This window comes from Pan paniscus, chromosome 12 (genome assembly GCF_029289425.2).
Source record: "Pan paniscus chromosome 12, NHGRI_mPanPan1-v2.0_pri, whole genome shotgun sequence".
In the NCBI taxonomy this organism is placed as follows: Eukaryota; Metazoa; Chordata; class Mammalia; order Primates; family Hominidae; genus Pan; species Pan paniscus.
In genome coordinates, this window is record NC_073261.2 from 71,478,706 (window position 1) to 71,503,584 (window position 24,879).

General features: G+C 41.4%; 1 protein-coding gene and 1 non-coding gene across 2 annotated transcripts in view; both read right to left on the minus strand.

Annotated features, from left to right (window-relative positions):
* Positions 1–24,879, minus strand: part of EML6 (EMAP like 6) — a 262,879-nt gene that overhangs the window by 125,212 nt on the left and 112,788 nt on the right. Inside the window, exons 6-10 of the mRNA XM_055107940.2 lie at positions 23,061–23,246; positions 21,335–21,470; positions 6,627–6,828; positions 3,247–3,384; positions 656–912 (exon numbers count right to left, since the gene is read on the minus strand). Of these exons, the coding sequence (XP_054963915.1) occupies positions 656–912; positions 3,247–3,384; positions 6,627–6,828; positions 21,335–21,470; positions 23,061–23,246 (919 nt within the window). The remainder of the gene's footprint in view (positions 1–655; positions 913–3,246; positions 3,385–6,626; positions 6,829–21,334; positions 21,471–23,060; positions 23,247–24,879) is intronic.
* Positions 522–585, minus strand: LOC112438960 (U7 small nuclear RNA). Its single transcript, XR_003027272.1, has one exon. It is a non-coding gene; the product is annotated as a U7 small nuclear RNA (small nuclear RNA).

Consider the following 24,879-nt stretch of genomic DNA (forward strand, 5'->3'; position numbering starts at 1 on the left):
ATTCAAGTTCTTTAAAGTATTCCATTATATGACTACACCACATTTAACCCAACTCTCCTCATGCTGATAAACATTTAGGCATTGTGTCACAAACATCCTTGTGCGCACATGCCTTGGTGCATGTTCTCACCAGCAGTATATGTGGTTTCCATTTCCCCTCTTCTGGCCATCAGACTTTTGCCAGTCTAAATAGTGTAAAATGGTACTTTACTGTTGTTTTAATGATCATTTCCCTGATTCCTAGTCTTTTATTGGTCATGTGAGATTTGCCCATTTTTCTAGTGTTTTTTTTTTTCCTTGCTCTTATCCTTAGGCATTCTTTATATATTCTAGATATATATCTTTTGTCCATTATAACAATGGCAAGAATTTATGCCTAGTCTATGCCTTGTCTTTAAATTTCATTCACGATCTCCCTTGTTGTGCAGTAATTTTTAGTTTAACATGTTCCAACTCATACCTTTCCTTTGAATGTCTGTTATTTAGGATCTTGCGACAGAAAACATTCCTTGCCCTGAGGTGGGGGTGCTTTCCGGCAAAAACCAGAAAACCTGCTGTACAAATTCTAAAAGAGCCATGACACTTGTCCTGTATTTCCTTCACCTGGTTCAAAATTTTGCTTTCCAGAAACATCCAAGGCCTCCACATGACTTACATGGCATTCTGTAGAACAATCGTTCTCCTGCACCGTCATTAGTTTGCAAGTATTTACTATCCAAGGACCAGTCAATGTGCGTGATGAAACTAAGGGACTTGCTGCATTCTCCAATTTTCTTATACCTCTGGGCAACAGCATAGACATCTACTGGGCCATCATTGGATCCCACTGCAAGGTAAGAACCATCTGGAGAAAATTTCATTTCATGAATGACTTCTTTTCGATCTTTGATGTGAACTACTTCTGTCATATCTCTGTAAGAATAAAAAGCAAAACGATAAGCAGCAATTCTACAAATAGAAAATCCAAGTTTTAAAATATATGTGTCAGAAAAAGAAGTGTGTTGAAAGAGAACCAAACCTGCAGGAATTAAAGGATTAACTTTTTAGTAAATATATAAAATGTTATTATTTAAAATTTATGGCATTGGCCAGGCGCAGTGGCTTACGCCTGTAATCCCAGCACTTTGGGAGGCCGAGGCAGGCGGATCACGAGGTCAGGAGATTGAGACCATCCTGGATAACAAGGTGAAACCCTATCTCTATGAAAAATACAAAAAATTAGCCGGGCGTGGTGGCAGGCGCCTGTAGTCCCAGCTAATCGGGAGGCTGAGGCAGGAGAATGGCGTGAACCTGGGAGGTAGAGTTTGCAGTGAGTCAAGATGGCACCACTGCACTCCAGCTTGGGCGACAGAGCAAGACTCCGTCTTAAAATTTATGGCATTTTAGGAGAATAACAAACTGTTTAAATGATATTTTGGGCTTCCAAAGTAAAAACAAAAAATTTAATTAAGTGCATATTTGTGATGAAGAGAGGTAGATTAATGGGCACAAACTGCAGTGTGATAGAAGAAATAAGATCCAGCGTTTGATAGATCAGTGGAGTAACTATAGGTTATAATAATCTATCAGATATTTCCAAATGGGAGAAAATAATTCAAATGTCTCTAGCATAAAGAAAAAAATATTTAAGGTGATGGATAGCCCAATTACACTGATTTGATCTTCACGAATTATATGAATGTATTCAATTACATGTACCCTGAAAATATGTGTATCTATTATGTATCGATTTTTAAAATTTTAAAAAGAAATGCACATTTGCTTTCATGTTTAACTATACATTATTTTTCCCTAAAATTTTTGTTTCAAAAGTTGGGGTTTGTCAAATTGTTTTAAAAATACGCCATGGAGAAAGGGATAATGTATCAAGATTAACATAAATAAATCATCTTTTTTATACTTTAAGAAACGAGTGACTGTTAAGCTTGACACCTATTGTCGCAAAAAGAGCAAGTCAAAAAAGCAGCTGAAGAAAATTACCTTTTTAAATGTTAAATTGTGATGTAATCATTCAACATTTCACTGTCATGAATACAGTGAGTCACTGGAATATTTTGTTTTGTTTCTGACCAGATTCTTTTAAGAATTTCTGCTCACACTGGAAAGCTCACTGGGGTTGTTTTTTCCCTACAATTGTGAGACAGGATTATGACAACTAGCAGGTCCCCTGAGCCAGTAAAGATGGCTTCATCAACTCCAAAAAAACTGAATACATAAAGAATAGCAAATAATCGTTCTACATAACAGTCGCTCATACCTGCTATCATTTATTAATAGCATTATGGTGTACTAGAATGTCATAAAATAGGTGTCTGGAAATTTATGTGTGTGTGTGTGTGTGTGTAGTGTGGAAGCTTGAGAAGTCCATCGAAAAGGAAGTCTGGTACTCAGCCATCTTCTCACACATCACTAAGCAGAGAAAGAAAATGTTGCCCACTAGTTCAGTAATGAGTTATGTGTGGTTGGTAGTGAGAATGTAGTGTAATAAACTGTGCTAAGACCATTCTCCAATCAAAGCTATGGAGAATTCTCTGTGCAAAGCGGGCAATATTTACTTTATAGCTGCATTTATTTTCTATAATTACAAAACATGCGAGTCGAGAGAACGACAAATGCATTCAGAGGAATTACAAGGGTGGGTCATAATTTTTTTCAGTAAAAAATATATAGGATGTCAGTAAACAGGAAATATTCCATTTTAGTATCAATTATGGGTAGAAGAAATCTTTTACTAAAGCCCACCTCTAAACATCTGGTGCTGTTGGGTGCTGCTTTATTCTTTCTTCCTCTTTTCTTGGCTTACTACAAAAGCCCACAATCTTTTATCCAAAACCCTTGGAATTAGATGTGCTTGGGAATTCATTATTCATTAGATTTTAGAAAGGTTCATACACAATGTATCATGTAACATCCCCAGTGGGGGCTGGGGCAGCAATCTGTATTAAACACAACAATTTTGCAGCAAGTCACATGACACATGATTATTTCTACTAAGAGATTACTAGATTATAAACAGCCTCACATCAGTTTGTTGGGTTAGACTGTGCTGCCAAATTATCAAATAATTTTGTATTTTCAGAGTGTTAGGACTTCAGAATTACAGATAGGGGATCGTAGATCTATAGTATTCCTATTTGAATGGGTAAATGGATTTTTCCTAAGGTCCTAGCATGTATTATGACCAGGAAAACTGTAACATTTAACACGAGAGCATTTCTAAATACCATTTTCAACATCAGTACGTGCCTGACTCGGAGAACAATGAAAGAGCCGTCCTTCATGCCCAGGGCCAGCTGAGATCCGTCAGGGCTGAAAGCTACACTGCGAACCGCCTCTTCCATGTTACAGCGGGCGATCAAGGCATGATCAGCCAGGCTCCACAGCCTAGGCACAAGAACGAAGTCAAAACAAAACAAAACCAACTTCCCATGGTCATCGGCCAGCCCAAGGCAAGAAGGGCTGCTCACCACACCAACAGTAACAAGAAAAGACATAGGAACTTCACACCAAAGCCCTTTATCATGGCCTGTCAGCGAGTCTGGAAAGGTGTTTTAGTGCATCTTTGGGTCATTTTCATTATTTGAAGGAAACCAGCAAGAATTATAAAATGAGGTAACATTTCCAAAGATTTTGAGATTCACAGAACAAAAAAAAAATTTAAGGCTGGGCATGATGGCTCAACGCCTGTCATCCCAGCACTTTGGGAGGCCATGGCAGGAGGATCACTTGAGCCCAGGAGTTCGAGAATAGCCTGGGCAATATAATGAGACACAGACTCTACAAAAAATACAAAAATTAGCTGGATGTGGTGGTGTGTGCCTGTAGCCCCAGCTACTTGGGGGGCACAGGCAGGAGGATCACTTAAGCCCAGGAGTTCAAGGCTGATACTGCCACCGCACTCCAGCCTGGGTGTCAGTGCAAGGCCCTGTCTCCAAAAAAAAAAAAAAAAAATTAAATACTACTTCATACAAAATATTACTTTCACTTTGGAAATTAAGTGGTCCTTTATGTATACCAAGGGTTGTTCATCACACATACATGTTAAAAAGTACTTACAGGATAAGATGCCATTATTATTAGCTTTTTAAAAAGTATGCGCCAGACACAGTGGCTCATGCCTATAATCCCAGGACTTTGGGAGGCCAAGGCAGGAAGACTGCTTGAGCCCAGGAGTTCAAGACCAGCCTGAGCAACATGGTGAGACTCCATCTCTAAAAAAGATTTTAAAAGTAGCTGGGTGTGGTGGGGCATGCCTGTAATCCCAGCTACTTTGGAGGCTGAGGTAGGAAGATAGCTTGAGCCTAGGAGTTCAAGGTTGCAGTTAGCTATGTTCATACTACTACACTCCAGCCTGGGAAACAGAGGAAGGCCCTGTCTCAAAAAAAAAAAAAAATTATGTATCAATATATCTCTTTCTCAATATAAATATATATCAACATAAATATATATCTCTCAATATATAGATCAATATAAATATATATCTATATATCTACATATCAGTATACATAATCAATATAATTATATATGTATGTAAATATATAAAAGTGCTTTCTAGTAATAGTTATTTCAGCACACACAGATTGAAACATATGTTACATTTGTTGGCCTTCCTAGGAAGAAAATGTGTCCAAGATGAAGAAGAGCAAATCATATCCCCCTCTGTTGCTCCTCACAAGCTTCCCTGGGTGCCCAAGTGATGGGTCCACTTTTGTGGGGCTGGACACCTCACAGGACTCCTGGCCAGTAAGCACAGTCACTGCTGGAGAAGTGGCAAACGAGGGGCAATTGCAGCTCAAACAAAGCTTTCAGCAAACATTCCCATCCCCACAACACCTAAATCCAGGCACCCCAAACTGAGTGAGCCTGAATGAAACATCTGAAGATAGAAATAAGGCTTTACATGTTGGGTGCAATTGCGGTATCTGACTTCCATCAATTAGTACTTTTTAAAATATAGTCTTCTGATAACACAAACTAGTGTCTGGGAGACTGAGAACCTAGAGCTCTGCAACAGACAAACAAGAATAAGTCACATGCAGCACGGTTTCTCTCAAAGCATTCTGCCATCAGAAGGGATGGGGCACATCCCTTCCATGCTGAGCTGCACAGTAAATAGCTTACCGGTCCCTTAGGCAGCCTGTACTGTGCAGCCTCAAGCTGAGTATGTTCTCAATACCTCATCCATCATGCGTGATCTCATGTTGTTTCAACCTTGTACTATTTTAAGCAATGTAACCCTTGCTTTACTAGTAAAGAAACCATCACTCCTCAGTAAATGGTACTATCCCTCTAAAGTCACTATGCTCATCTTTCTCAAGAAATTATGACTTTTAGCCTTCCTAAATTTTAATACTTAGTGTAAAAATGTATTAAAGATTCTAGTCAAATTAATGGTTAAAGGGAATAAGATTCTGGCAGTCAGGGCTCCTCAAGGATGTTTGCAATTCTGAGACTCAACAATTATTAAAACATAAAAGCGAAGGACTTCCTTGAAATCACTTCTTTCTGGATGGGTATGAGTTTCACAGGTGTCTGAATAAGTGGGAAAATTCAAGAGTAACAGAAAGACAAAAACAGAAAAGGAGAAGTGAGTAAAGTGAAGTATAAACCAAATAACCATTTACGTCACACAAGGAGAGAACAACAGTTGTTTTAGTTTTTCTCACTGATTTTTAGATCAATGAGGTTTACGTGCCTGGTAGAGATGGAAAAAATAGAATTAATGACTACACTAATTGTATTTTGATGAGACTCATAAACACACAAAATAAGGGAGGTGGGAAGTAGTGAGCTTTAGTCCAGTTTGCATTGTTCTATATTAGCTATCAAAACCCAGAGGCAGTAGCCATTCAATCGATTGATCAGTCTGTTCCTCTCACACTCTCCCTCTTTCTGGCCTGTTTGTCATTAAGCATATCTAAAGTTCAGCACTAAGTAATAAAATACTGAAATTGGGGTAACATTCTTCATCCCAAACCTTTAAGTCATATGTTCATTCCTTTAATAGGTACAAAAATACTGGAATCATAAGTCATTGTGCTCATTTTACCCAGTTGGGCTCTCAAAAGAATAAAAATGATCCACAGCAATAAAGCTGGAGGCTCCGAGTAAACTACTTTCTCAGGCCCCATGATTCTTTGATCGGATGATGCTGTTCAAAATTTCATCTGAGACTTTAAAAAGAAATAATAGTTCATGTGCTAAAGACAATTTTGAGAATCAGAATTTAAGTTCTAATGATGATGAATGAGAGAGTCTCTAACGAAATTGTAAAATCTCCATGCAGCCCCCTGCAGAAGACCAAGGGCACGAGGGGACAATATGGTTTCATCATAGATGAGTGTGCTTAGCTCATAAATCTCCAATTAGAAAGAACTGGAAGCCAGCATCACCAGTATTGAAGTATTTTTCACTTCTAAAAAACATTTCCATGATTTAAGATGCAGCCAAGAAAGACAACAGCAGGAGCAAAATGCCAAAAACCCACTTGATGAGCTAAATGTCTTAACGTTTCATTTGGAAACTGTGTGGTTCTGTTCTGCACTTTATCCTTCTATTAATAAGCAAATTTGGGCAAATAAATCCATCTCAAAGAAGTCAGAGAGGTGACGGCGGTAGGGCCTCACCTGACAGAGCGGTCATCGCTGCCTGTCACAGCCAGAGGCTTCTTGGGGTGCAGGGCCAGAGCCCAGAGCTCACCCTCGCAGTGGCCCTGTAGGATCAACATCGGCTTGTCTCGCTCTCGCACAATCACTTCAAATATCTCACTGTCCTGGGTCCCTGCTAGAAGGCGGTCTGCTTTCCAGCACACGCTCCGGATAGAGAGGCCTGACAAAAATAAGTAAAACAAAAGCAAATCTTCACACTATTCACACACACACACACACACAAAACCCTAAAGTAAATGCCCTTTAACCAGGATAGCATCAAATGTGACACATCTTAAAGACTCTTGGAGGCAGAGAATCAACTCTGCCACCATTCTTTGTGCTTTTTTTTTTTTTTTTTTTTGAGATGGAGTCTTGCTCTGTCACCCAGACTATAGAGTGCAGTGGCCCGATCTCAGCTCACTGCAGCCTCCGCCACCCGGGTTCACGCCATTCTCCTGCCTCAGCCTCCCAAGTAGCTGGGACTACAGATGCCCACCACCACACCCGGCTAATTTTTGTATTTTTAGTGGAGACGGGGTTTCACCGTATTAGCCAGGATGGTCTCGATCTCCTGATCTCGTGATCCGCCCGCCTCGGACTCCCAAAGTGCTGGGTTTACAGGTATGAGCCACCACGCCCGGCCCATTCTGTGTTATTTTCTTACAAGTGTTGGATGTTTCCTCCACCCCTTGTAATCTAGTTTGCAAAAGAGTGGCTGCTTTTCCTTGACTTAGGATAACTATGTGTTTCTACAGCAGGATTGTTTGTTTTTATTTTTTAGAGACAAGGTCTCACTCTGTTGCCCAGGCTGGAGTGTGGTAGCACTGTAGCTCACTGAAGCCTCGACTTCCGGGGCTCAAAGTAATCCTCCTGCTTCACCCTCCTAAGTAACTGGGACTACAGGTGTGCAACACCATGCCTAGACTAGTTTTTTTTCTTTCTAGAGACAAGGTCTTGCTATGTGGTGCCCAGGCTGGCCTTAAACAGTAGAATGTATTTTAAATACTATATCATCAAGTAAATATAAGATGATAAATTGGTCTTCATGAAAACCTAACCTTCAGAATAATTTCCTTCAGATTTGCTATGAGAGAAGAATCAGTTCAACCTTTAGGAATAACATTGTGTTAAAATTATACGTGGGTGACACTACAGAACAGCTGATGATCATATTAAACAAGTTTAATACATAGTTGATCAGAATCTAGATATATCCTATGGAATAAACAGATGCACCATGTCTCAGAAATATGCAAATGAAACTCCAATTTCAATCTCAAAATACCATCAAACATTTATCAATGAAAATACTATTCTTCACCGACTTAATTTATGGAATCTTCTCCACAAGCCTCTTCTCCAAAAGCATAGTACTCCTTTAAAGTCCACACTTCCCTCTCAGTAGTACTATTTCATCCTCCCTAGGCAGGTCCTCACTTGCCTGAGTCTCAGTATCTTGGATTTTTTGCAGTCTGTTCTGTTCCTTACTGGGTTTGTTATTTGTTGAGGCAGTGAGTTTTTGAATCCGAATTAGAAATACAGAAGCAGTATCAATTTCCTAACTACTTTAAAACAAGGCCAGGATGTGATGGGCTCCAATTCGCCTCCCCAGCAGGCACTGTGTCTCTGGGATAGAAAGTATCAGACTTTCGAGGACTTGGGCTCTACTCCTGCTCTAGGTCCAGCTGGCTAGACATAGGAGTATTCTTTCCTTGCTGGGGACCAATTTTTCTCCCCTTAAGATATAGACTGTAATTATGGTGACCAAGTAATCTGTCATTCCAATTAGAACGCCTTTAAGAGGCTCTAAAACTAAATTTACATAATACTTTGAAGTATTTGACTAAGGAAGCAGCTTTCTTATGTTGAAAGACCTACTAAATAGTTCTATCAAAGTATTTTCAATTATAACATTCTAAAAACTGTTTACTGCAAAATTAAAAATCTGGGGCAGAGAGATAAATAGGCAGAGTGATGAACAGGCAGAGTATGGAGGATTTTTAGGGCAGTGAAACTATCCTGTAGGATACTATAATGGTGGAGACATGTCATTACACATTTGTCAAAACCCACAGAATATACGCCACCAAGAGTGAACTCTAACATGAACTATGGCATCTGGGTGATAATGACACGTCAAGGTAGATTCACCCACTGGAACAAATGTACCACTCTGGTGGGGCACATTGATAGTGAGGGAAGCTATGTATGTGTGTTGTGGGTGGGAAGGGGTATATGGTAAGTCTCTCTACATTCTCAATTTTGTTCTGAACCTAAACTGTCCTAAAAAATAAAGTCTATTAAAAAAAAATGGCAAGGCACGGTGGCTCATGCCTGTAATCCCAACACTTTGGGAGGCTGAGGCAGGCAGATCGCTTGAGGCCAGGATCTTGAGACCAGCCTGGCCAACATGGTGAAATCCCGTCTCTACTAAAAATAGAAAAATTAGCTGGACATGGTAGCACGCACCTGTATTCCCAGCTACCCGGGTGGCTGAGGCACGAGAATGGCATGAGCCTGGGAGGCGGAGGGACTTGCAGTGAGCTGAGATTGTGCCATTGTACTCCAGCCTGGGCGACAGAGCAAGATTGTCTCAAAAGAAAAAAAAAAAAAAAGCCAAGACAAATACTAAACCAGCTGGGATGCTGGGACAACAGAAGGGGTAATTTGGGGTACATGGACATCCTAACTATAATCTTGATCTTAATCACTTCACTGTGGTCCCGAGAGGATCCAATGAGATAAATGCATTTATTAAGAGAAAGTAGTTTTTCAAGGCATAAGGCTTTAAACAAATATATGAGATAACTGTCTTTACTCCTTCCTCTGAATTCATTGCTACAGGTCTTGAAATGGTGGGAAAAAGCACACAGGCCGATGTATTATTCCCGCCAGAAGGAGTAGAGACACCCTGGCAACACTAGTTCAGGGTCAATTACTCAAAATCCTCCACTGCAAACATCAGGATGGGCTTTCAAGGATGGGAAGGACAGATGTATGGTGAAAGCAGTCAGGATGTCATTGCAAGCTGACAGGGCATGCAGCCTAGCTGCAGAGAACCACACGGCCTTGCGCCCATGATCCTGTTGCCACAGCCCCCCTCCTTGTCCTGATCTCTTTGCCTACCCTTTTTGGGGTTTCATTACCACTCAGGAGTCAACATACTCCCGTTTTCTCCCTGGTGTTTTTCTCAGCTCCTGCAGGGGCTTGGGAGGAGGGGCTCAATTAGTTGTCTCCCTAGCAGGCTTTGCATCATCTAGTTTTATTACACAAAGGGTTTAATGCTTTGCTCTTCAGCATCATCAGGAAGGAAGGAGAGTCAGTGATATTTCAACATCAGCAAAAAACAAATAATCTACTTTTACTGTATTTATTGTCTGCTTCCTCTCAGTAGAATAGAAAGGTCTGTGAAGAGAGTTTTATCAGTTTTATTTACTGCTATATCCTCAATACCTGGCACAGTGACTGTCACGTGGTAGATGCTCAATAAAGATTACTGAGCAAATGAAATAAAACATCAAAATCAAATATTTGAGTCCTTGGAGATGCCAAGAAATAAAAGATACCACCCTTGTTACTCAGTAAGAACATTCAAAGAAGGGATATATTCATTCCTTTATTCCAGAAATTTTTATTCAGCAGTACTCTGTGCCTGACAGTGGAGCTTAACAGTGAACAAGACAGGCTCCTACCGTAATGAACATTACCTTTGAAAAAGGGGCCAGACATATGTAAGCAGATATCCATGCATCAAAAACTAAAGTGATGCAAATGTATATGTGTACCTATATACACATACATTGTATACAGATATAGACATATACATTACATCTTAGTGATACGTTATATATTTTAACTGTTATTGAATATTCAGATCATAGTCCTTTTATAATGCCATTGATTGTTTTAAAGACACGGCCCTTTTCCAGGCAGGTCTGGAATCCATGGCTTCACTGTAAGCATGAACACACCAGTTCTCCCAAGGCCTCCAACAGCATGTCTGGCCTCTCAAGGCCAAATGACTTGAATTTGTCCCAAGGGCCTGGAGCTGTATTTGGTCAAGTATCTATTTATGCTTTATTAAAGAAAGGATTTAATGCTGTACTCTTCAGCATTATCAGGAAGGAAAGAGTTAATGATTTTCCAACATCAGCAAAAACTAAATAATCTACTTTTTTACTGTATTTATTGTCCTGCTATTTTTTAACCTTATTTGGGGGAATAAATTCAGCAAGGAAAAAAGATTATAATAACCCACAACCTGGAATTAAATATCAACATTAAATATATATCTATGTATCCTCTCTTTTAAAAAATTTTAAGAGGCTCAGGAACAAAGACCAACCTTCCAACTCAGCCCAGACTAATGAACCAGTCAAGTCACACGGCACTCAGTGTTTTTCAGACCATATCCAGGGAGCTCTTGCATTCCTCAGAAGAGTGCCAGGTTCCTGGCAAGGAGAGGGCCAGGAAATGGGACAGCAAGAGGCGGGAGTTTGAGGATCCCACTGCTGCATTTCCCTTGACACCTCACCATCTCCGATTTCATTTGAAAAAGGGTTCCACTGAACTGACCAACGTAAAGGCGGAGCTTAGCAAGGATTATTTCTGGCTACACATGGGTGGAAGGGAAGAGAACAAAAGAAGGAGTTGCTACATTTTCATTGCTTGCAATATCAACTTAATGAGCTGTGAACATTTTCTCTCAGAGAGCAACTGGGTCTCTCCCTAAGTACTCAGTTCTTTAAACACATCAATTGTCTTTTGTCACATCAGACAAGTCAATCTCATGGCGTCTGTCCACCAGGCAATAGATACAATACCAGGTCACTCTCATTCCTTAGATAACCATTTTAAAAAGGAAGACATCAGTGGGTCAAAAGCTGTATTCATGTTTCCTAATAACATCCCATTGCCATCCTTTTTAAACCTAATTGTTCTTCTGCATGCAAGAGTGGTAAAGAGAACCACACAGTCTCTTCTGGGAACCTTCTGGTGAGACCTTGGTGAGTGGCAGATCCCTGACAAAGTTCTGACATTAATTCACTTCTCCTGTCTATCCAGGCTTAGTTTCTACTTCTGACACAAACCCAGAGAACAGAAATGTAATCATGATGTCCCAGATGGGCTGACCAAGGCAGCTGCAGCATTAGAAGGCAACGAAGCTGTCTTATACTCCTTTGTATTCTGCTCTGAGAGTCAGAGAAATATAAGCTAGTATTTGGAATATGGTTACAAATCCATCAGTAGTTAAGAGAAACAGGAGAAACCATCCTCATTATTTAAAACCACAGAAGTTCTCTTTCCTGGAGAAATACACATCATTGTTACTTTTGACAGTATGAACTGAAGGCGTTTCACCACACAGATGAGGTGTCCACATTTGGACACCATACCCTGTGCCACTTGTGATGAGAAACGTGGAGCTTGGGCCTATGCTTGGTACAGAGAGCCAGCAGATGGCAGTAGAGAGCAAACCACCCATCTAAACCAAAAAAATCCTCTTATGCCAAGACCAAATCCTCACCAGTCCGTGGCCCTGATTTTATACTCAGACCAGAGAAGAGAAACAGCATCCTTCCAATCCCCTCTGCTACAGTCCTGAAGCCTGGCCATGGGGAGATCTAGTCTGTGAATATCAAATCAGACCTCATTACTAAGGGACATTGCTTATTTTCTACCACTAGTTTATTTTGAACATTTAAATATATGAACTGGATTTATATACCAGCCGTTCCCAGCTGTGTGACATGGTAAGGTATTTAGTCATTCATATCGTTAGTTCCTCCATCTGTAAAGTGGAGATATTAGCACCCACACTTCATAGCATTGTGAGAATTCAACACAACAACACATGACCCAGTGTCTGGCACTGAGGAATGAATCAATACATTATGCTATTATTTTAACCCGCGGGTTTTGTGCTAGGTCAGGATCTTTCTATTAAGTTCACATCTCAGCACAGAACAACTTGCTGTATGTGTGGTCACATCCGAGCCCTGTAAGGTGGCAGTGCCAGGAACTATGAAGTGCCCTATGGGCCTTTCCTAGAGTCTTAGTTACTCTGCCTTATGTTACAACTTAGCTTTTGTCATTTGCTATTATAATTTTGATCTGCTGGCACTGCAAACTCACAGAGGAAAAGGCTATGTTCCAGCACACAAAGAGAACAAACCATTTGGGGAAGAAAATGGCCTTTTCTCCCAATTATTTGGTCCAAGAGGGGAAAACTGAAAGCAGGCAGAGGCTCGTATTTAATAGTGATCTTAAAACCCACGTTCCAAGGCCTGATATGGTAAAGGGCCAGGCATGGTTGTTCCCAACCCTCAATGTACACCAGAATCTACAGAGAGAGCATTTAAAAGACACAGATGCTTGCGCCCCTCCCAGATATTCCTCCCAGTTGGTCTGGAACAGAGCAAGACTTCATTACTTTTAGCTCCCCAGGGCTGAGAACCACTGCCTGCTCAAGCCATTCTCCACCTAGTGTGTTCTTGCATGTCAGACTGTTGAAAATTCAGAGTGCCCAGCAGGTCACCAGCTGATTCTAATGCAGTGTTTCTTCAGTCACATGCTGGCAAACTCTACCCCACTGGATCGGAAAGCCCAAGGATGATGAGCAAATGACAAAAAAGACAGTAGCACCTGTGAGAAGTCGACTTTGAGATAAACAAGCAAGCCCTGCAGGTGGGCAGTAAGGATTCTCACCAACTTAACCAAGCCGTGTGCCCGTGAGTGCTTAGGAGGTGGCATTATCATTAACCCCATGGACAGCGCCAGGCCCTCAACGGGGCTAGTAAATACGTGCTGAACCGATGAGGAAATAACAGCATAGAAAGTTTGTATTACTTGCCTCAAGTCACAGAGCAAGCTAGCAATAGGGGAAAAAAAAAATGAGGATTCAGGCAGTTCAAGTGTGGAGTTAATACCCTTCCCCACAAAGTTATTTCCTGTATCTGTGAATGTATGCCCAGGACATGGTACTGAAGGTGAAACAAGACAAGGTTGTGGCTGTCTCCTGTAAACCTAACCTTATTAAGGATGCAAAACCAGGGAATGCCTTGAGTGCAAGAGGTTAAAAGGTAATAAGAACAAGAGAGAGAGGAAGAGTAATTTCACCCAGACTTAAGAGGGAGTATTGGTAGAGGGTGTGGAAAAGACAGCAGAGATCTTCAAAACCCCCCGCCCTTGCAGCCCCTCAGGAAGGGGTGGCTGAGGCCACCTAGGGAGCCTGGATCCTGGGCACAGGAGCTCTGGGCCTTGCAGGGGCTTCTGATGTTCTAAGGGTAATGCTGAAGACAGAGTTTGGAAATGTGAAAGAAATGCAGGAGGAAAGACATGCATCTCCCCAGGGATTCATAAACACCAATGATTTTGGAGCCCAGTACAAAACAGAAGTGTGGGGTCCCTTGCTAAAAAATGATTAGGAATTCCAAGGAAGTGACAGCAAAGCATGCAACCAACCGCAGGGCCCTCCTGAGCACCAGGCCCTGTGTGACTGCCCAGATCTCAACCTGAGAAGCCTCCCTGCCAGGGCACCCCCAGGGGAGTTTGAGGATTAAATGGGATCCTGTGTGTAGAGTGTGTACCACCAAAGGCCACCACAGAGTGGGCATTCAGCACTGACCCTGAGCTGGGAGAGTCGCAGGGCTGGGGCTGCAGGTCATCCTAAGCGTGGACTGCCTATGACCTGCTGCTCCTGTTCACAAAGGCTCCCTGCCTGAGAATCTCCAGCAGAATTCATAGGGAAGATTTCTTTTTACAAAATCTCTGCTTATTTCAAAACCCACTCCGCAGGATCCAAAATTCTAGAGCCACGGGAACTGTGAAAGATCCACAAAGCCTAGTGAGATATCAGAAGATGAGAACACATAGCCAAGCCCATGGCCTCCCACCCAGGGAGGAAACCCACCCAGGCTAGCTTTTACATAAGGCTGGCTAAGGAGAGTTATTTACAGAGGAATTACTACAAGCCAGGCCAGCAGCCCTCTGACACCATGTCACACACGGAACTTGAGCACACAGTGACACCACGTCTCCTGGCTGCAAATCTGTCTCCAGCTCCTGAGGCTCGGGCCTCTGCAGTGTTCTTCTACCTTCTCAGCAGAACAGTGAGGCTGAAGGGCAAGCCCAGAGAAAAATGGTGGGCACACAGGGAGAGCGGTGACAGAGGCAAGGAGTCAAGAGGTAAGTAATGGAGCCGCCCGCGGGACTGGAGAATAGGATGTGCTTATTTTGCTTCTATCGTAAACAAGGGTGTTCTCAGGTTTGAGAGTTGGTCTTTTGGACGTTCTCTGCAAGGGTTCTTAACAACAACACTATCAACATTTGGGGCTGGGTAATTCTTTGTTATGGTGGCTCTCCTGTCCATTGTAATACTTTTAGCAGCTTCCCTGGCCTCTATCCATAGATGCCAGTCGCAACTCTGCAGTTGCGACAATCAAAAATGTCTCCAGACACTGCCAAATGTCCAAAAAATCACTCCTGGTTGAGAGCTGCTAGACTATCTGACCATCGCAGTACTCAGAGGAGTAAAAACAGTAATAAGCATGAACACTCTGGAACAACCACCTGGGCTCCTACCTCTGATCCTATCCTACCCCAGTCTGCTCTCTGCTCTGGGGCAGGAGAAGTAAGTGGAGATCCGATTATGCCACATGCCTCCCTAAACCTCTAAGACCTCCTGTAGTTGGCCCTTGGAGTGCAAGCTTGCATGTCACAGGTTGACACAAAGAAACCAAGTTATCTGTTCCTCCTTCTGCATCCTCATCACTTGCGCTCCTCCACAAGGCTCCACCCTCCAGTCCTATGACACTTTTCATTCACCTGACAGCTACTTCCAGGACTCCAGCACACACTAGGCACATCCCAAGTGGGTGGGAGGCATCAGTGAACAAAGATCCCTACCTTTGTGGAAACAGACAATAGCCAAGAACATAACACAGAAATTATACTGTATGTTACAAGGTGAAAGGTAAACCCGGGAGAAGGGGATTTGGAATACTTGGAGTGGTAGAGGCAGAATGAGTTGCAATTCTAGAAGAGATCATCAGCATAGGCTTTATTTGAGCAAAGGTTTGAAGGAGAGGAGGGAAGTAGTCATGCAGATTCTAGGCAAGAGTGTCACAGGCAGAGGGAGAAGCGGCGAGGGGAAGGAGCAGCCAAGGCGAAGGACAGCAATGCGGAGGGTGGTGGCTGCCATAAGGACTTTGACTCTGGGTAAGATGAATCATTGCAGGGTTTTGAGGAAAGCAATTATGTGATCTGGCTCACATAAAGTTCAAATAATCCCTCTAGCTGCTGTGCAGAGGATGGTGGTCGAAGCAGGAATGCAACTTACAAAGCAACTGCAGTATTCTATGTAAAAGATGGTGGTGGCCTGACCAGAAAAGGTTCAGTGGAGATAGTGACAAGTCTAAGCAGGGCATCTCATGTCCTGGAACTTTGGCCTCTAATTCTTGCTCAGTGATTCACCTAATGCAGGATCTTTCTGGATTCGGAGTTTATAGTCCATTAGGCGCAGCAACAACTCAATAAATGTGTGTTGGTAGTTAAAACCCACAGAACTCCCCCGACCTCCACTCACACCTAAAATATAATCTTGACTGAAGTATACTTTTCAGGACTTCCTATTCAGTTCCTAGGCACGTATCTGGCACTTGGATGTTTAATAAATGTTTACTGAGTGGATAAATAAGTAAATAATACATCTTATACTGTGTGAATAATTACTGTATTCCTTTAGACAGAATCGTTTATAACCATTAACCCAAAGTGTTTTATTATCCTAGAAGTAATTCATTTTGGTTGATGGACTTTAAGAATTTTGGCTTTTCTTGCCACCACTATAAGTTACTCAAGCTTCATTATTTTTACCCAGATCATAAATGTGTTTTAAAAGTGATCAGACTCAGCATGCACTGTTGTGAAGTTTGGTGTGAGGTATGAGTGAGTGACTTCAGTTTACAATTAGCTTGATGCTAATGACCCTGGGCCTCATTGTACCATCCATGAAGTGAGGGAGTTCTCCCCATCCCCCGCCACCGCCGCCTTACATCCAGGGTCTCTCCCAGCCTGAAAATTCCAGAATTTTATATTCACTAAGATGTATATTGGAGGACAACCACCCCATACAGCTGAAATCCTTTGGTGCCAAGATGCATTCTGGAATTCAGAAAAATGTGGATTTTGGACTTGTAATACCAGCAGAAACTGAGGCAGCACCTTGAAATTAAATATTTCTATAACAAAATATATAAAGACACCCAGTAGCCTCATATCAGGTCAAGTTTTGCTGCCGAATTAGTTATTTAAAAAATCTTCTGGTATTCTGAACCTTTTGGCTTTGAGAATTGCAGATGAAGGATCCTGGGTGAATTAGGTTGTTGGTTTATATCATCTTGTGTTGTTGTTGCTACAGAAACTTGTTTGAACACCCAGTCAGCAAAAATGCAATAACTCACAAAAGATGCACAAGTCACCGGTGCAAATAAAACTCTACAATTCCCTTCACTGAGGGATGGCCCTCCTCATCATGTGAGTGACATTTTCTTTGACTAACCCTTGGGGAGAAGGGAGGGAGCCCTGAGAATCAGATCTGACACTAACCAATTCTTGATGTGAATGTGACCCATCTCCAATCATTCACGCTTAACCTAAAGTGGGGTTAATTGTTTTTACTGTAAGTCAAGTGTCCTAATTAGCTCAAGCTACTACAAAGATATAAAAGAATTAATAATGTCACTTTATAACAAAGCCAAATCATTTTTTTCTGAGCTTAGTATCCATCTTAGTTCATTTTAAAACTTCTTTCTTGATGGCTAACAGTTAATAGTTATTAGAAGATGCAAATGTATGCCAATCTTGCAAAGATTTGCATTAAACAACTTGGAAATTGTCAGATTCATTTTGTAAATCTTATAGATGTCTACAGGAGGAGCAACAGAAGTCTTTACAGGTGGCACACTAAGTGTGATCTTTATAAATACCCTCAGATTCCTAAACACTAGTAAGCAGCAATTTCTTAATTTTTGCTAATACTTTTAAATTTATAGAACATAGAAAAGTACCCATACCATGTCATGGGAACTGGGCCGTGGCCATGATTAATTCTCTTGCTAAATTTGTTTAGAAAACTATTTGGCTGTTTGAGTAAGATGAGAAATCGCTACATTTCCATTGAAATGAATTCGAGTGTCGCTGTTTCACAAATAGCAAAAATACAGAAGAAAGCTCATTTATATCAAGATAGTTCTTATAAAAATAAAACTGTCATGTCCAAACTGAGAACAAGGAAGCTTCACGTCCAAACTGAGGGCAAGGAAGTCTAACACTGCTCTGCCTGAATCTGTTCCTTTCGAATATACTTGGTTTGAGGCAAAGAGAGGTGGAGCAGAAGGCGAAGCCTTCTTTGAGGGAAGGGATGAGGGGTTGGCGGGGGGTGGGGAGGACACCTGACCATCTTCTGTCCACTCTGCTTTCTTTTGTTCTTTTCCCATCTTTCCTTCCCTTTTATTTGCTCAGCTCTTTGCTAACGTTGAAACAACCAAGGGTATGGTATTGCCTGGCTGAAGGGGGAGCTACGCCAGAAAGCTATTTACATCTTGATTACTTTTATCTCCTCAAATCCTATGTATTTTAATTCCTACACTTGTGTTGGGTCTTCTACCTCACTTTGGATTTGGGGCATACCTCCACTTGCCTTGGAGACGCTGCCCCATCACAGGACGGCCCAGGCAGCCAGCCTCCAAGACCACAGGAGGGCCGGTTCTGAGAGTCTCTCCCTGTTCGGAGCTATGGAAGGTGGCTCTGGAACTCAACATCCTCCTTCCTTGCTTCAGTGCAATAATGGCACCAAGGCCTGGCTGAGCGCAACAGAGCACCTTAGAGAGGGATTCAGAGCAAGTTTCCCCACATGACCCTGTCCATGCAGGCTCAAGAACTCCCTAAGTTGGAAGCAATGGGTGGGCCAGACTTTAGTTGTTACCAGTAATTCAAACCAGGAGCCTTTCTTCTTTTGATGCTACATGTACATTGTTTTTTCACTGAGGACTGGAATGAAGGCATCTCTTTTGATGCTTGATGATACACAGTGGCCTTTTGTGACAATGTTGCCCAAGCCAGGGGGAGAGGATAATTTTAGGTGGGTGCTCCAAGGGCAAAAATTAAACCCCAGCATATTAAACTCATGTCACAAATATTAGTTCAAAGCAAAGTTTTAAAAAGATATATTAATCAGTTTAAAGTAAAATACTAAGCAATTAAGAGTACTGGTCGTCAGCAGCAATTCTAAAATTAACATCATCCATAGCATCCACACTGTGGGGCTGCATGCTAAGCAGTGCCATCTCCACTCTCCTAGGAGCTCCATCCCATCCCCTATGCCCTCTCCGACTCAAACTGGAACATGATCTATACCATCCTTTAAAAGCACAAACTGTTTCTCCCTACAAAATGCAGGCTACTGCCTTATCAGTAAGCCATCTAAGATGCACACCAATCCCTGGTCAACGCAAAGCCCAGGCACCACAGGGCACATCCTATGAGGTGCAGGCTTGTTTCGGGTTCCCAGTGTCCACCGTGTACCAGCCAGATGTGCTTTGATCTTGGTAAGGATGGGGCGGGAATCTGACACTGATGTACAACGGAGAGCATCGCTGACTGTCCTAACTCTGTAGATGGGAGTTGGCTGTGGGGCTGATGTGATCAGTACCACACCTGGTTACACAGATCCTCATTCAGAACTGGTCCCTGAACTCTCCCAGGAGAGCCAGGCTCAAGGACTCAGTATTGGGCAGAAAAGTATAGCAGCGTAAACCAATGGCTTCTTAGCTGATCCCCATGCTTTAAAATTTATGCCTTAATTATGTGATACAATTTTTGGATTAGTTAAATGGAGTAACTGCCAAAAAGAGTCATGAATCCTGGTTGGTGCTCCCCAACGTTTAGGCAGTTTATGGTCACTAATCCCATCTGGCAAGTTGACTCTGCTCTCTAAGTACATGTTTTGGTTTCTGGTTTACCTTGAAAGATATACCAAGAAGTTTCATGGCTCAGGACCAAACATTTTTGGCTACTGTACTTAAAAAAAATTGCTCTTATGGGTACTTGCAAGCTTATATCTGTTTGGCATGTTTTTTCCGGATCAAGTTTCCCTGGCCCACACTCTATGGCAGAGAACTTAAGGCCTTCGATCTCCTTGTCCCTACATTGAGGTAGACACCAAATTCCACAACTTCCTATGCCAAACTCTGTGCCTAGTATTCAGAAACGTATGCACACCAGCATCCTGAGCCTCCGTGAGAAGACAACAGTCCAATCCTGGATTAGTTGACTTAAATGCACATTTTTGTATTTCACAGATACATAAAGCAGCTGGCATCCAGGTATAAACAGGAAGTACAATATCCAGCTCATTTCCCTGTTGCTCAACTGTTGGCAAAGTTTTGCTGCAAACAACACTATTTAAGGATGGCCTGAAGGATATGCCATCTATGCTGTTTTCTCCCAGTCCTTTGAAATCTACCTAAGGCCGGCAGAGAGCACCGCGCACTGCCACATGATCTGGCCTATGGAACAACCTCTGTGGCAGCATCGCCATCAGGTCACACAGCGGGGGCTTCATGAGGAACAACCCAGGAGAAACAACTCGTTTCAGGCCTGTTGAGGACTTTGAGCCCTATGTCACAGGGTCTTCTCTAAAAGATGCTCAGGAAATTTCTCCCTCATCTCGGCACTGAAAAAGATTCCCCTTCACAAGAACGATGGGTAAGTTTTCATCCTGTGGACCCCCATGGCTCACAGTACCATGTACCCCTCCCTTGGCGCCGGGTCTGTGGCCCACCTGTGGGGAGTGAACAGAACCTCCCAACCTGTGCTTAGCGTATTAACAGTGCTATGACTTCCTCTTGTCTTACCTATTTACATTTTCCACTTTAATCTTTCTCGGCTGTAAATTCTTTGTCTGCCAAAAGGTAACAGGCCTACCATGAGAATTTTAAAAGATGTATTGTATTCTGATATATACACTCTATATATGGTGAGAATAGCTAACAGTTTGAGTGCTAAGTGCGCTTTGCAAGTATATTTAGTCCTCATCCTGAGCATTTTCTAAGTATATTTAATCCTCATACAACTATGGGAGGCTGGTGCTAGTATTATCTCCATTTTATAGATGAGGAAACAGATGCCCCGAAATTTGAGACTGCCGTTCAATTTCTTAACTCTCTCATAGGTAAAAAGAGTTTGAACCCACCCCACATGACTGAGCCCATGCTCTTAATCCCTACTACTATAATTATCTACTACTTTAAAGCTATTTAAAAAAAAAATTGTCTCATTTCTCCTCTCATTTGTTTGTTTTCAGAGGCTGGGTACATTCACTTTAATGGTAACCAACTTGTCTAGAACGTCTCAGTTTTGTCACTGACAATCCCATCTCCTAAGAAACCTCAGCAACTTCATCAGAATGCTTATTTTGGCTGCAGCATTGCTGGTTCATACAGATGCATTTGTGCGAATTAGGAAAAAGGACATCCATTTACTTTTAACATACTTTTGCTTGTATTCAATATATTTATATAAACTGCCTTTTTAAAATGGGGTATAGAGAAACAAATATGAATACAGAACTTCACATTATATTTCACATCCAGAGTTACAGGTAAGCTTAACACATATATTACCTTTGTATCCTTGTTCTGTCTCCCTGAGATCAATTTTGGTTATTGGTTTGAAATCAGTGTCCCACAGTCGTATACACCCATCTCGCCCACCAGTGGCAAAGCCTTCTTCACAAGCATACATGCTAAAGATTCCAGCCTGTTGATTAAAACAGGTAATACTCAATGGTGCAACCATCCTAAGTATAATGAATAGATACAGTTGAATGTTGATTTAAAAACATAGCAAGTCAATAACAAAAATAAAACCCCTTTGTTCTCTATTGAAATGCTGACAATAGACCAAGTAGCCATTTATAACACTGTTCATCTCAGCTACATTTAAAAAATCGTAATAATAAAAGCAAACTAGTTCAAGTGCTCTTTTACCACTACTAAAAAGATTACAGTTTAAAAAAATTCAAAAATATAATTAATGCAGATATGGGAATCAAATTATTTTATGTGATAAGTGGCCCTTAGAGAGAAAAGACAACTATGGAGGTGTTTCATGGAAGTTGCTGCCTAAAATAATTAAGTAGAGATAAGAGGCTAGGAACATAAACGCTTTCATAGGCACAAAAGTGCCCAAAATGTACCTCAGTGAGCTCACAAAGGTATCACTTGAACCTAAATGAAAATGTAAATAGCACTTGTGTTCGCTTGTTAAGCATCGTTTGAAGATTTTCACATGGGAAATAGTTTTAGGAATTTCAAGATGCTCCTCCACAGGAAAATACTTTATTTGGTTTGTTCAAAAGTGCTGCAAGAATATAATGTTGACATAAGATCCAGTATAAAAAGAAATTAGGTTACTAAGACAGCTGCTTTTGTGAATGATAACAAATACTGACCTATTATTTTAAGAGCTGTTTCATAATTAGTGAAGCCAAGAAAATTCACCTGCAACATATAGTGAAAGATCTGAAATGTCATAGCTCTAAGAGTTGCTTAAACTTTTCTTCATATTAAGGGTATAGGGAATCAATTTGGAGGCAATAAGCTAAAGGTTTACCATTTCCAATAACATCTTTACCCAATTTCCATTCACTATGATAGGCTTTGCCTTTTACATCATCTTCCCATTTACAGGGACAATTTTATCATTTGTAGATACAACAATGTAGTCATTTTCATGTGTGTCAAAAAAGAGAGCAGAGTGGTAAGAAGTTTCTCCTTGTTCTTACTGAGCAGACCATCAGAAGATATGTAGTTATCAATGGTTTCTGACTGTACCTTAAGAGCTCATGACACTGGTGTGGAGGTGACACCCTGGCACCTCAACATAAAGAATGAGGAAAATCTATCTTACCAACCAATACAAGAGCAATAGTTATCTACACCTTTCCTGTTCAAACTATGGGTCACTGATGAGCTGTGGCGACTTCATCGCAGACCTATGGAGCCAGAATCTGCATTTTAACATGATTCCCCAGAAACTCATGGGCACATTAACGTTTGAGAAGTGCCTATAAGATGAATCTGATGAGCTAGTTCTAGTGTTCTGTCAAACTACTGTGGATGACACAAATCAAGCAATTAATAGTTAAGGTGAGGGCTAATTACATTGTATGCTTGTGAAATATATTTTCCTTTAGGTGAGCAAATGTAATATGGGAAATTATCATGAGCAGGGAGTGTTCAGCAGGGTTCTCTGATTCTAAAGCAACAAGGGAAACATACAGGGAGGGATTCGTGGTCTTACCTTATTTGGTAAGTCACCCACAGATTTCCACAAGGTAATACTTACACTATGTGCTCCTTGAATGGTGCGGACTAAATTGAGCCCTTTCCAGACATAGATGTCACCATTTAAAGCACCAGAGTAGGTGATGTCTTCTTTGGCACATGCAAGGCAAAGGATGGTCTGAAGATCCCCTGTTTTGCCAAATATCCCTCTTTTTGCAGTCAGGGCATTTCCACACAGTGTCCAAAACTACAATGTAAGTGATAAAATAGATCTCCAAGATAGAGTATTCGGATGTATTGCATTGGTGTTTATTTATACTTCAGTGCATTTCACATAATTTGCTCTATCCAAGCTAGGCACAAATAAGTTAATTTGCTTTGCTGTAACATAACAACATGTAACACAAAAGCATTTTAGCTAACTACCAGGAACATAAGAAAAGCCTATAACAACACTTTTAAAACTTTCAAAGTTCCAAAATTTCAAAGTTTTGCTCATTGTTTAATGGTGATTTAATAGAAGATAATGTTCTCAGAGTTGGAATCAAGTGGACAAATCATGTTTCGCTTAATTTTTTATCAAGTTATAAAACTAGTATAGGTTTATTGTAGAAAGGTTTAGAAACACAGATAAGTATAAAAAGGAAAATTGTGATAGTCTGTAACTTCTGGAATGCAATGGCGCCATCTCAGCTCACTGCAACCTCTACCTCCCAGGGTCAAGTGATTCTTGTGTATCAGCCTCCTGAGTCGCTGAGATTATAGGAGTGCACCACCAAGCTCAGCTAATTTTTGTATTTGTAGTAGAGACAGGGTTTCTCCATGTTGGCCAGGCTGGTCTCAAACTCCTGGCCTCAAGTAATCTGCCCTCCTCGGCCTCCCAAAGTGCTAGAATTACAGGTGTGAGCCACTGCACTCAGCTATATCTAGGTATTTTTAGTGTACATATATTTGGAAATAATTTCTAACCTTAAATGTTATAAATCTTCATTGTAGAAATGTTACTTAGAAACGTTTCATAAATATGAGTTATATTTCCATATACCCAAATAATTGACTCGGCTTTTCAGTTTTAGTTGCATAAAATGTGTCCATTGTGTAGAAGACCATACACAAAGCTTCAGCAATTTTATACAAGGCAGTAAGGACACTCCTATGGTTATACAGACACAAAATATTTTGTACTGACATAGTTTTTTGGGGGGGGCAGGTGGGGACAGAGTCTCACTCTGCTGCCCAGGGTGGAGTGCAGTGGCCCGATCTTGGCTCACTGCAACCTCTGCCTCCTGGGTTCAAGCGATTCTCCGGCCTCAGCCTCCTCAGTAGCTGGGACTACAGGCATGTGCCTCCGCACCCAGCTAGTTTTGTGTATTTTTAGTAGAGATGGGGTTTCACCATGTTGGCCAGGCTGGTCTTAAACTCCTGACCTCAGGTGATCTGCCCCACTTGGCCTCTCAAAACCTTAACGTAGTTTTCATGTATCAACTAGAATAACCTCACTGCCCTTGATATAGCCCCCCCTCAGTTTATAAAGGATATTTGCATATGCTAAGTTATTTGATCCTATCAAAACCTTTAATAGGCTAAGGTAGACAGGATTGTCATCTCCATCTGGAGGGGAGGGAAAGCAAACAGAAGTAGCTCACTGAAGATAAGGGTTCAATGGGGTTAGAAAAAATACTGAAATCTTTGTCTTTGCTTTGACAACTCTGAATCAATGCAGAGGCAAATGAAATAATGAGATAATTTTAAGGTAGCATATTCAGACTGTGCCCGGGTGGCAGGAAATTCAAAGGTAGAGAACTAAGTTGAATCAAACAGAATGAACGAGAGTAGGACTTGGATTAGCACTGCGGAAGAAACTGCATCTGGATTCAGAG